Source organism: Melospiza melodia, unplaced genomic scaffold (assembly GCF_035770615.1).
Source record: "Melospiza melodia melodia isolate bMelMel2 unplaced genomic scaffold, bMelMel2.pri scaffold_51, whole genome shotgun sequence".
Taxonomy (NCBI): Eukaryota; Metazoa; Chordata; class Aves; order Passeriformes; family Passerellidae; genus Melospiza; species Melospiza melodia.
Window position 1 is genome coordinate 2909053 of NW_026948797.1, and position 13199 is coordinate 2922251.

At 51.6% G+C, this 13199-nt stretch overlaps 1 protein-coding gene and 1 pseudogene across 1 annotated transcript; both read left to right on the top strand.

The window, feature by feature from the left end:
- LOC134413765 (olfactory receptor 14C36-like) overlaps nt 1-3174 on the top strand; it is a 39998-nt pseudogene extending 36824 nt beyond the window's left edge.
- A 7585-nt stretch (nt 3175-10759) lies between these two features.
- LOC134413766 (saoe class I histocompatibility antigen, C alpha chain-like) lies at nt 10760-12730 on the top strand. Its single transcript, XM_063147800.1, is given in 5 exon segments — nt 10760-10765; nt 11269-11355; nt 12319-12386; nt 12563-12609; nt 12612-12730. Coding segments are annotated over 5 exon segments (327 nt in total).
- The last annotated feature ends 469 nt before the right edge of the window (nt 12731-13199 follow it).

Here is a 13199-nt window from a genome sequence, read left to right on the forward strand (position 1 = left end):
CCTGATGAACTGCTCCAGACCAGAGGAAAATCAAGGCAGAGCCATGGTTTGTCAGGACTTGCTTGATCCTGATGAGCCCTGTGGTGCATTTAGAGCACAGCCCTGGAACCTCAGGGCCTGAGAGGAGATTGCACAAACCTTTCCAGGAGTCAAAGTCAGAGGAAACACCCGAAGTGTCTCGAAGCAGGAATGGGTTCGACTGTGGTCCATCTGCACCACAGACCCCACATAGATTCCTTGCAGGAGAGATTTTGAGGTCAGGATGGCACAAAAACCTCTCAGAGACTCAGTGTAGAACAGAAATTTCAAAGTACCTTAAAAACTTTGAGTACCACAAAGTATTAATGAGCCCCAAGTAGTGTCTGTACAAAGCTCTCAATGGACTTGTTAAAGCAGATAATTGGTGCCGTGATTGCACAAAGCTCTCACAGAGTCTGTATCAAAATGGAAACACCAAGTACCTTAAAAAAACTGAAGTACCTTGAAGTATTAATGAGCCCCACTGAGTGTTGCTACTGACAAAGCCTCTCCAGGGATTGATTACAGCAGATAATTGGAGGACATGATTGCACAAACATCTCAGAGACTTCAAGGCAAAAGCAAAACCCAAAGTCCTTTGAAAAACTCTGTGAGCATTAAGGAGTCCCCAGGGCCATTCCTGAGCAAGGCTCCCCAGGGACTCCTTCGAGCAGATCCTTGAGGCCACTGGGATGTGGGCTAGGGGGGGGATGCTGAGGGCAGGACAAGGGGGTGACAGTGCCCAGCCTGGCTGGGCCTGTGACAGGAGGCCCCAATGCCTCAGGACAAGGTGTCTCCTCACAGCCCTTGGTGGCACAGACTCTGCTGTGCCCCAGGGCACCAAGACTTGGCTTCTCTTTGTCCCCACCTGTCATCACTGCCTTCAGTTCTCTGCTCTGCCTGGGGCCTGGGGATACTTTCTCAGTGGTGTCCCTCAGTGGGACCCATTAAAAGTCCAAGAAACTTTGGAGCTGGATTCTGATTTGGAGTTCTGGAGAGGTTTCTTCAGCTCCCTCTCAGGGACTGATGTTCACGGCCTGAGCACAAAGCCCCAGAGGCTCATTAATGTCCTTGCTGCTGAGCTGGGCTGGGCTCCTTGCACAGAGGCAGCTCCTGGTAAACAAGAAGAGCTTCAAAAGCATATTTCTCTTGATGAGCACCTCTTCTGCCAGCCCAGCAGGGCTGGGGCATTGCCTGCAGCCACCCTGGGCACAGCACAGAGGCACAGAGAGCTTCAATCAGTCAGGGCTGGGAAGGTGCTGAGAAGTGCCTGGGGCAGAATCAATGCCAGCCCTTGGCACAGGAACCTCTGGCTGCAGGACAATGCAGCTGCAGCTCCTGGAGCCATCTCCTAAAGATGGAACATCCCAATGTCTACAGACCCTGTGAGTACATTCTCTGATTGTCTCTTGTGCAGAGCAGCCAGGGGTGCCCAGGGCTGTCCTGCAGAGCAGGGTCCTGCAGCCCAGGGTGCTGTGCTGGGGCAGAGACTCTGCTGCCTGCCAGGGACAGCTCTCAGCCAGCCCTGGCAGCTGCTCCCAGCACTGTGGGACAAGGTCTGGGTGGGAGGAGACAGCTGGTAAGGCTTGGAAGTGTTCTCCTTGTCTGGGGATGATGCTGCATTGTTCAGGACTGCTCCCAGCATGGCATTTAACTGCAGAATGTTTCCAAGTAGATTATACAGGGAATAGAGCAAGGCAGAGGCTGCATAAAAGGGGAATTCTTGTTTTATTACTCTACTGCTCTGGGTTTCCTGGATGGGAAATTGCACATAGATAATCATCTCTCCAGGATGAGAAAAAAGAAATTTTTCTCAGATCTTACTAAATCAGGAAATTACAGATATCAGCACAGGGCCCTTAGAGGCAGCATCAGTGTCGCTTTGCCAACCTCCTTAGGGTTGCTCTGATGTTGCTATCAGAGCCTGCAGAGCCAGAGCTGCCCCTGAGCAGTGCTTGAGATGGGAGGGGTCTGCAGGGCAGAGCTGGCAGGGGTCTGCAGGGCAGAGCTGAGCCCCTAGGGCTGGGCTGGGCTCTGGCAGCACTGGCAGGGCCCAGCCATGGGCACCCTGTGCTGGCAGGGACATCTCCAGGCAGCAGAGCCCTGGGCAGGCAGTGGGGGGAAAGTGCCTCCAGGCTGTGCTGGGATATTTAAAGTACTATCCAAGCCCAACTATTCCATGATTAGTTTTTTCACAGATCCCCATGCCAAGGCACCAGCAAATGTCCAACAGCAGCTCCATCAGGCACTTCCTCCTGCTGGCATTGGCAGACACGCGGCAGCTGCAGCTCCTGCACTTCTGCCTCTTGCTGGGCATCTCCCTGGCTGCCATCCTGGGCAACGGCCTCATCATCAGCGCCGTAGCCTGCGGCCACAACCTGCACATGCCCATGTTCTTCTTCCTGCTCAACCTGGCCCTCACTGACCTGGGCTTTATCTGCACCACTGTCCCCAAAGCCATGCACAATTCCCTCTGGGACACCAGGAGAATCTCCTGTACTGGATGTGCTACCCAAGTATTTCTGCTTATCTTCTTCATGGTAGCAGAACTTTCTCTCCTGACCATCATGTGCTACGACCGCTACGTGTCCATCTGCAAACCCCTGCACTATGGGACCCTCCTGGGCAGCAGAGCTTCTGTCCACATGGCAGCAGCTGCCTGGGCCAGTGGTCTTCTCTATTCAGCGCTGCACACAGTCAATACATTTTCCCTGTCCCTGTGCCATGGCAATGCCCTGGGCCAGTTCTTCTGTGAAATCCCACAGATCCTCAAGCTATCCTGCTCCACATCCCACCTCAGGGAACTGGGGCTTCTCAGTGTTAGTGCCTTTTTGGTGTTTGGTTGTTCTGTGTTCATTGTTTTCTCCTATGTGCAGATCTTCAGGGCAGTGCTGAGGATCCCTTCTGAGCAGGGACGGCACAAAGCCTTTTCCACCTGCCTCCCTCACCTGGCTGTGGTCTCCCTCTTTGTAAGCGCCGCTTTTTTCGCCTACCTGAAGCCCCCCCTCCATCTCGTCCCCATCCCTGGATCTGGTCCTGTCAGTTCTGTACTCAGTGGTGCCTCCAGCCCTGAACCCCCTCATCTACAGCCTGAGAAACCAGGAGCTCAAGGCTGCAGTGAGGAGACTGATGATTGGATGGTATCAGAAACGTTAAACTGTTGGCCAGTTAAAATCAATCATTTGTAATAAAAGTAAACTTTGACACTTCTCATTGGTTTCATTTTGGAAGTTCTTTTAATTTGCTTTAGCTTTTTCTTGTTGTCCAAAAAGAAATGTCATTATTTGTGCCATGTTTCATTTTGTTTCTCACCATCTTCTGTTTGGCCACAGATTGTGTCAATGAGTGGCTGCAACCTTGGTGGCTTTAAAGGAACTAAAGGGACTCCCAGCAAAGTTCTCTGCAGGGATCCCCCTTTTGTTGCCTTCTCTGGAGCTGCAGCAGCAATGTCTGTGTGCAGAGCTGGGACGAACAGTGTTGGCCCAGCAGCTGTGCCCAGCAGCAGCAGCAGTTGGTGTTGCCAGTGCTGCTGCCTATCCCGTTCTTGGCTGTTTTTGATGGCCTGGAAAGGCTCGGGATGGCCTTGGGACAGCCCGCGCTCCAAAGGACGAAAAGAGTCTTCAGGTTTTTTCTCGGTCTTCAGTGTTTATTAGTTTTTATCTACAAGATTTTCTCTCGGCCCGACAGAGGTCCGCACAGCACGCCCGCCATGAGCACACTGAGAGCCCTCGGGGCGGTCACTTATCTTTATACCCAAAACTACATATAAGATATTTACCTCTTTTCCCCAATGCCTTTTATCCTTATTGATAAGTGAACTTTTAGTAAGAACCAATCCCAAAGTGCCACCACCACCACAGAAGATGGAGGACAAGAAGAAGGAGAAGAAGGACAGGACACACCCCAATTCCTCCATCTTACTTCTCTAGACCCCCCTGTACCGAAATTCTAAAACCTGTGTTTCACACTATAATTAACCTATCCCTTCACCATTTATCCCCGTGAGATCCTCCCATCCTCATAGAGGTGTCGTCTCCTGTGCAGGATCAAAGTCCAGCCACCAGACACTTCTGGCAACATTCCAGGACCTCCGAGCCCCCCAAGGGTTATCTCGGTGACTCTGCACATCAGGACTGATGTGCTGAGTTCCCACAGCTGCCATGGCCCTGCCCCGCTGCCCTGGTGGCCCTGGTGTTGCTGTAGGGCCTGAGTGCTCTCGGGGCCGGGCACAGCCCTGGGGGTGGCAGTGCCAGGGCTGCAGCAGGGACAGGCCATGGGCACGGCTGGGGCAGCGCTGACGCCTCAGGCCAGGGCCAGGGGGCTCCAGGCTCCTTGCCCAGGCTCTCTCAAGAACACGGCCAGGCCAATGCTCAGTACAGAAAAGTCCCGTGAGCAGACCCAGGCTGGCTGTGGGCAGGCTGGGGGCAAACAGCATGGCTGGGGCTCTGCAAGGGCCCTGGGGGAGATGGGAAGGGGCAGCAGAGGGATGATCCATCCCCAGTGCGCTGGACAGCCCAGGGCAGCGTCCCAGAGCGTCCTCATGGAGCTGCCAACAACATCCCCCCTCTGCAGCCCTGGCCTCTCCCCCAGCTCACACAGGTGCCCCATCCTTGCAGGCACAGACACGGCAGCACTGCCTCAGCAGCCCCTGTTTGTATTGCACAGAGCAGGGGGAGCACCCCCATGCTGTTGCTGTGAGGACATGAACATGAGGGAGCACAAATGCCATCAGCCCCTGGGGCCAGCAAGGGCTGGGGGACACCAGGGAATCCACTCACCTTTGTCCCGGCCTCTGCAGTCAGCCAGAAAGTTTGTTCCCATCAGCTGGGAGTTTCCTGTCCCACTGCAGACGCCGTTGTTCAGAGCCAGGGCTGCCTGGCAACCATCCCCAAACTGCCCTAAGCATTTCCTTTCCTTTACCTTTTCTTTCTTTACTCTTCCCTGTTCAGATTTCTTCCTTTTGCCCACCTCTGTTCCCTGCCCTGCAAACAGCCCATCCCCTGGTTGCCCTTTCCTCTCTGGCCCCACACCCCATTGAAGGTCCTGGCTTGGCATCATGGGAACGTCCCTTGGGCAGCAGGATCATCCTACAAGTGCTGCAGGAATTGTCTGCAGGCTCCTGCAGTGCCTGGTGCTGCTCCCTTGCCAGAGGCACCCCAGGCCAGGGGGGCACATCTGGGCTGCTGTGTCTGGCTCTGGGGCTCCCTGTTCTGGGCAGTGAGGAGGAGCTGCAGAGGCTCTGCAGGACTGACAGGATGGGCTTTGGGGCTGGCAGGAGAAGCTGAGGGACCTGGGCTTCTGGAAGTTCTGAAGATGAGGCCCAGTGCTCATCCTTCAAATACTCCAAGGGTGCTGCACTGTCACAGTGGAGCCCAAGTTCCTGCACTGTTACCAGCGACCCTTGTTTCCATGGGGCACCACAATGTCAAAATTTTTCCTTTAGTTGCCAGAGTCCTTGCAATGGAGCAATGCCCCCTTGATTCCATGGTCCCCAGGCTCTCCCAAGGTCTCCTTGGTTCTGTAGTGGCACAATGGACCCTTGGTTCCACAAGGCCCTGCAGTGTCACAGTGGCCTCTGTGGCTCCTCCAGGACCCAGACTGTCACAATGAACTCCTTGCTTCCATTCAGCCCCACAGTGTCACAATGGCCCCTTGGCTCTGTGCTGCCATGTCATACACAGTGTCACCATGGTCCTCTTAATGCCACCAGGCCCTGCAGTGTCACAATGGCCCTTTGCTTCCCCAGGGCACTGCAGTATCACAATCATCAGAGAATCCACCAGGCTGGAAAAGACCTTGGAGAGCATCAAGTCCAACCTGGGACCCAACACCACCTTGTCACACAGGCCATGGCAGTGAGTGCCACACTCAGTCTTTCCTTAAACATTTCCAGGGATGGTGACTCACCCATCTCCCTGGGCAGCCCATTCCAATGCCCAATCACCCTTCCTGTGGAGCATATTTCCTAATGACCAGCCTAAATGTTCCCTGATGGACCTGAAGGCTGTGTCCTCTTGTTCTGTCAGTGTTCCCTGGGAAAAGAGCCCAAGCCCCAACCTGACTGCACCCTCCTGTCAGGGAGTTGTAGAGAGTGATAGGGTCTTCTCTGAGCCTCCTCTTCTCCAGGATAAACAACCCCAGTTCCCTCAGCTGCTCCTCACAGGACTTGTGTTCCAGACCCCTCCCCAGCCTTGTTGCCCTTCTCTGAACATTCTACAGCCCCTCCATGTCCTTCCTAAACTGGGGGGCCCAGAACTGGAAACAGCACTCAAGGTGCTGCCCAAGCAGTGCTGAGCACAGGGGAGGAATCCCTGCCCTGCTCCTGCTGGACACGCCATCCCTGATCCATAGGATTGCCAGGGGTTGGATGAGGGAAATGGTGGGGAGGGAGTGGGGACAAAGTGTTTTATTGTCAGCCATGGATGGTCTAGATTTTCGTATCTAATCAGACTGCATTAGAAGGTGCTGGACGTCAATATCAACTGGACATTGGTGAAAACAAACTACAAAACGAAAACAAAATAGGACAAAACTATTCTCTCTGCATTGTTTTCTGTAAAGTACATTCACTTTGATGACACTTCTGAATGTTGTCTAAATAACTACAGAATAATTGAAAATTTCAATTATTCCCATGAGCTTTTCTTGTTCAGTTGTTTTGAACAAATGTTCATGAACCTTTTTCACCGAATTCCTGAACTGAAGAGCTAAAGAAAGAAGAGGCCTCTGGAGTAATAACATTCATCAGCAACCTCCAAGTGGCTTAGAATCCATCCCAATCAGAGCAGCAATGAACAGAAATGGGCACAGCTTTGTGGCTGCCCCAGCTTTGGCATGGGCCCTGGGCCTGGAGCAGGAGCAGCTCTTGAGGGCCCCAAGGCCGGGGCTCTTGTGCTGACCTGGGCAGATGGGATGGCAGCAGGGGCTGCAGAGCTCTCAGCACCTCAGCCCGAGGGGAGCAGGGCAGACAGGGAGCCTCCTTTGGCCTTGGCCAAGCACCTTCCCCCATGGCTGGGGCTGAGTCCTGTGGCAGCTGCAGCTGCTGCTGTGCCCTTGCCAGGGGCTGAGGCCGTGGGGCAGTGCCCAGAGCAGCCTGGCCTGAGCAGAGCTGTGGGGCCAGAGCCAGCTGGGCTGGGCTGGGGAGAGGCCCTTGGTGCTGCCCAGAGCTCAGAGCAGCTGGCAGAGCTTGCAGGGAGCTGGGCTGGGCTCAGAGAGCCTGGCCCAGAAACCATCAGTGTCCATCTCAGCCTGGCTGAGCGTGCTGGGGCAGGACTCAGGCCAGGCCTTGTGGGGCAGGGCCAGCGCCTGTGCAAGAGATTGAAAACAGGCAAGTGGCCCAGAGAGGAGGCTGCTCGGTGCCATTTGGTTCATGGACAGAGCAGGGAGGGGGCCCAGGACATTTGTCAGCACCAGCCTCTGTGCCCATGTGTTGGCAGCCCTGCTGCTGAGCCCAGCTTTGGCCTGGGCTGAGTTTGGCTGTGGTCCAGCTCCATCCTCCTGCGGGGCTCAGGGCCAGTTCTCAGCCATGGCCAGCCCTGGCTGCCTCTCTGCCAACCCAGAGGTCGGCAGAGCCCGGGGCAGGGCTGTCTGTGCAGCCCCACAGGTGCCACGGGCTCTGCAGCAGCTGGCAGAGGCTGCCCAGCAGAGAGGCCATGGAACACACCTCAGGGCACAAGTGGCACTGCCTGTTCACGGGCACAAATCTGATGTCTGCCTGGAAAGGGGCACAGGTTTTAACACCATTGGTTTCATAACATACAAGCATATTTTTGTTATCTAGGTCATTTAAATACTTTTAAGAAATGGCAAATTGTTCCCGCCAGGAACAGGAATTTCCTGGATCTACTGAATCCTTTTAGTGATGGCAGGAGAAGAAATACTGATCTTCCCCTCTGCCTTTGCCATCAATATTCAGTCTAATATTTCATGACAATCCTTCCTTCAGATGTTTCCAGGTCTCCTGGATAAATGACCATGTCTAAGGACATCTCTGCACTTAACCAGCTGGATCCATTTCCCTTCCATTTCTCCCAGATTTCCTCCTCCAGATGCTTTCTGGACATTTGAGTGCCTCTCAACTGACTGGGCTCATGCTTTGAACTTCAGGACATTCCTCAATTTTTCCGAAATTGAAATAAATATCACATTACTTAAGATCCTAATTACATTTATAACTATCCTAGAATTACCTTTTCCTATGTTTTGTCTAAAACTCTTCCTGTACAGAAATCCCTGGGGGACGGTGGGCATGTCAGAAGCTGCTGAGACATCACAGAGAGCTGAGGGAAAGCTGTGATTATTTAACTGTTCCAATGTTCAACTTGTGTTTGTTGGCAAGAAACCTTTCCGTGCCTCTGAGTCTCACCAGTTCCTGACCCCAAAGGACACAAACCTGATGAGTTGTGGTTCCCACTGCAGGGGCTGCACTTGGACCTTGACTGTGCACAGGAGAGCTCTTCATCCTCTTTCTGTCTTTTCCTCCCTCTGGCATGGAGGGAGCTCCTGACTTCAACCTGTGATTCATGTGTGCAAAGAGCAAATCTGGGCAGAATTGGGGCAGGGAGGGTTTGGGTGGACCTTGGGTTCTGTGCTGGGCACAGAAGGTGTTTTCCATTGATCTGAGACTGTCTGCTGTGCAAAGTGGATTTAATACCCAGCAGAGGAATGACTTTTGCATTTGATGGAGCCGTGCCTTCCCTTGGCTTTGCTGGCTGACAATAAATGAACATCCCTCTGTGTCTCGGGCAGCTCCTTCTCCAAGGAAAGCAGGTGGGAGTTGGAGCCAAGGAGCTGAAAGCTGCAGGTGCAGCCTGGGCTGGAGGGAGCTCAGATTTGCACAAGGCTGCTCTGAGTGCCAGGGCTTGGATGGGGGAAATGGTGGGATGGGGGTAGGGACAGAGTCTGATTGATTGTCAGCCATGAAGGGCCTTGATTTTCATATCCATGCAAACTGCAAGAGGAGGTACTTGGATTCAGTATCAACTGGAGATTGCACATATCAATTTATGAACAGGAAAACAAAACTAAACAAGACCTAAAAATCTATTCTCACTGTCTTTTTAAATATCTTGTATTCACTTTGAATACACTACTGAGATCTACTTAACCACAAAAGATTTGGAAATTAAATCAAATTATTTCCAGAGGCTTCGCTTGTTCAGGTGTTCTGAATGTCAATGAGCCCTGGGACACTGAATTCCTGCACTGAAGAGATGAAGGCTGAACAAGCCTCTGGAGCAGGAAAATTCAGCAGCAGCCTCCAAGTTGCTGAGGATGTCAGCAGCCCCCACTGAGGCCATCCCTGCCCAGAGACCGTGGGGGAATGGGCAGACAAGGAGAGCATCCCTGGGGCTGGGGCAGCACAACTCAGAGGCACCAGCGGCTCCAGCTGGGAAATGGAGTGTGGAATGTGGCTGGGAAAGCCCTGCCTGGGCTGGGCCAAGCAGGACAGACAAGCCCTGAATCCCATCCCCCAAACAACTCTCTCAATGAGACATTTAAAAGGTATTACAATTGTTTGCATCCTCTGGTTGAACTCACTGGAGAAATACCAGCAAGAGATTCACAGGAGCTCCAAACAACCAAACAACCTTTACTGTCAACTTTAGAAAATCAGAGAAACTTTGGCAAATGGTTTATCATGACATTGTAGTGGTTTTGGTTTGTTAATTTAAGATTTTTTCCAATCTTGAGATCTCTTAATTAATGTATTTTTGAGTGTGGTTGGTTTTAGTGTCGGTTAATTATTTATGTATTTATTTTGTTGTGAGATAGGATTATGAGAAAGGTAAAGAAGGCTTAAAATTTTAAAAGAGTATAAGAAAATTTTATTAAAAGCAAATGAAAAAAAAAAGTAGTAAGAATTAAATTCTTTAGAACACTTTTTTTTTCTTACAATTTTTTTTTAACCTGACAATGTAAAGAAACTAAACTAAAAATTTCTAGTAGTTTACTATTTCTAGAATTGTGTTTTTATAGTTTTAGGGAGAGAAGTTTTTCTTGTTAAGTTTATGGAGTTTTTTTTACAGGAGGAAAATTTTTTTTTTTTGATTCTTAATTTTGTCATGGATAACAGTTGTATGAGGAACTTAGTTATTGTGAAGTTCTTTTATTGCTATAAGCTTTTTTACAGCTTATTGATGGGTCATGTCAACTTATGAGGTATTGTTTTAAAGGTGAGTTTTTTAAAGGTAAATGTTTTTATTATCTACTTTTTAAAATATTTTTATCTCTGGAAATAGAGATCTTCTCTTGTGGGTACTAGATTACTTTTTTTTCTGCCTGAACTTTATATGAAATTGCAGTTATTTTATAATTTATTTTAATATGGAGGGGTTTTTTGATATTGTTTTGAATATTTAAATTTTTTTATAGTTTTATGTGTTATAAAGAAAAAGAGTTTTTTCTTTATAGATTATAAGAGGATTTAGTTTCAAGATTAAGGTGTTTTTTCTTCTTTTTTATGGGATATTTATTTCTTCCTTTCTGACTTTGACGGTTTTATGGGTTTTTTTTAATGTTTCTATTTTGTTTTTTTTCTTTTACTTGAGGGATGATTGAAGTATTGAAAGGGTTAACATCTGACCCGCCAGTAACTTGTGGTGGAAGTTGTGGTTGGGTTGTGTAAGGATTGGTTTTATGGTTGGTTTTTGAGTTTTTTTGTGTTTAGTTGTAGGGTTAATTTGTATGAGTTGTAGGATGTAGGAGTTTTTGGTTTTAGTTGTGTTAGGGGGGAGGGGACATGGTGGTAAGATTTTAATATCTGTGACTAGGTTTTTTCTGGTTGGGGTTTTGTAGCCTCTTTTGTTTTCCCAGTCCCAGCTCTCCCAGTCCCTTCACCCCTTTCCTTGACTCTGAGCCCCTGAACCTCCTTCCCAGCTCTGCCAGCTCTTCATGTCCTGTTGTATTCATATTGTTGTATTTCATATTTCTAGAGTCTCACACATTCTCTTGGGGTTTTCTCACATACAGCTGTTCACAGCAGTGTTGCTCCAGCTTCTTCATTAGGGCTCCTCTCCAGCTCTCCCTGACTGCCCCACCCCCTTTTATCCCAGCTACCTCCGCGGGCTACAGCTGCTGCCCAATTAAGGGCATCACAGCTGCAGCCCATTTACAATAACTCGAATCAGGGCAGGGTCACTTATACAATAGAGATCTTTTACTGCAATACATATATTTACTCAGGCCCCTATCATGTCCCCCTTTTTCTTGGCCTGTGGAACGCCCTGGATCCCAAACTCTCACTTTCAGCCCCCCAGCTCTCCCAAATCTCCATGTCCCCCCGTTCTCCCCTCCCTGCAGTACCAGGAAGTGGTGCTGTCGGAGCCTGGCCCGGGGGTCCCCTGTCCTTGATTGTGGGGGATGTGGATGGGAGGGACCCCCTGGGAGCACTGGGGCAGCGAGCAGGGCTGGATGGAGCCACAGAAAGCAGGGATGGTGGGAGGAGTTGAGCTGAGCTGTTGGAATACCCAGAGCTGGGATATTGGGATGGCCAGGGCTGGGATATTGGCACAGACAGAGCTGGGATATTGGGATGGCCAGAGCTGGGATGTTGGGATGGCCAGGGCTGGGATATTGGGGTAGCCAGGGCTGGGATATTGGGATAGTCAGAGCCGGGATATTGGGGTGGCCAGGGCTGGGAGATTGGGATGGCCAGGGCTGGGATATTGGGATGGCCAGAGCTGGGATATTGGGATAGCCAGGGCTGGAAGACTGGGATAGCCTGAGCCGGGATATTGGGATAGGCAGGGCTGGGATGTTGGGATAGCCAGGGCTGGGATACTGGGATAGCCAGGGCTGGGATACTGGGATGGCCAGAGCTGGGATATTAGGATGGCCAGGGCTGGGATATTGGGGTAGCCAGGGCTGGGATATTGGGATAGCCAGAGCCGGGATATTGGGGTGGCCAGGGCTGGGAGATTGGGATGGCCAGGGCTGGGATATTGGGATGGCCAGGGCTGGGATATTGGGATGGCCAGGGCTGGGATATTGGGGTAGCCAGGGCTGGGATATTGGGATAGCCAGAGCCGGGATATTGGGGTGGCCAGGGCTGGGAGATTGGGATGGCCAGGGCTGGGATATTGGGATGGCCAGGGCCGGGATGTTGGGATAGCCAGGGCTGGGATACTGGGATAGCCAGGGCTGGGATACTGGGATGGCCAGAGCTGGGATACTGGGATGGCCAGAGCTGGGATATTGGGATAGCCAGGGCTGGGATTTGGGGATAGCCAGAGCTGGGATATTGTGATAGGCAGGGCCAGGATGTTGGGATAGCCAGGGCTGGGATATTGGGATATCCAGCACTGGCTCAAGGACAGGACCCGGCCCGTGGCTGACAGTTCCCTGGAGACGGGGCGGGTACAACCAGAGTGGGGGGAGTGGAGGGAGCCTGGTCTGGGCTGGGATCTGTGAGAATGGAGGGCTCTGAGGGGCTGGTATGGGATCTCTGGGGATGGGGGGGATATGTGGGGCTGGGATGGGAATCCAAGGGGCTCCCTGAGGCTGGGACACAACTCCATGGATCTGTTCTATCCTCCTTCCCAAGTCTCCACATGCTGCAAGTGGTTTCCAGCTGTGACCTCCTGTCCAATGGAGCATCTATGGATCCCACCGGTATGGCTACAAGGGCTGGGATTTCATCTCCTTCCAGCTGGGATCCAGGAGCTTTGCAGTGTCCGATGGTGCCACCTGGATCAGCCAGAGGTGCTGGTAATCCAAAGGGATCATGGTGGAGCAGAGGAAGCATTACCTGGGACACACCTGGGTGGAAATACGTCAGATGGGGTTGGGTGGCTCAGGAGCACAAAGGTGGGTGTGGGAGGGGAAGGGAAATTCCTATGGGAATGGGGGATTCAGGAATGGGGGACTTGGGAATGCAGGAATTGCCATGGAATTTCCATGGCCAGATCTCACTCTCATTCCAGTCAGGTGAGAATTCCATGGATGGATCCCCCCCTAACCCACTGCCATGGGAATTCCATGGGGAAATGATTTGAATGGATGACCAAAGCAATGCCAGCAGTGCAATGAGAAGTAATCCCTGCTGGGATTCCATGGGACATCAATCCTAATCCTTTGCCCAGACTGGCTCTGCTGTGCCTATGGCAACGCCAGGGGAGTGCCCTGTCCCTGCCCTGAGCCCAGCATGAGCCTTTGCTTGGCTTTTCTGGCCCTGCCCGGGG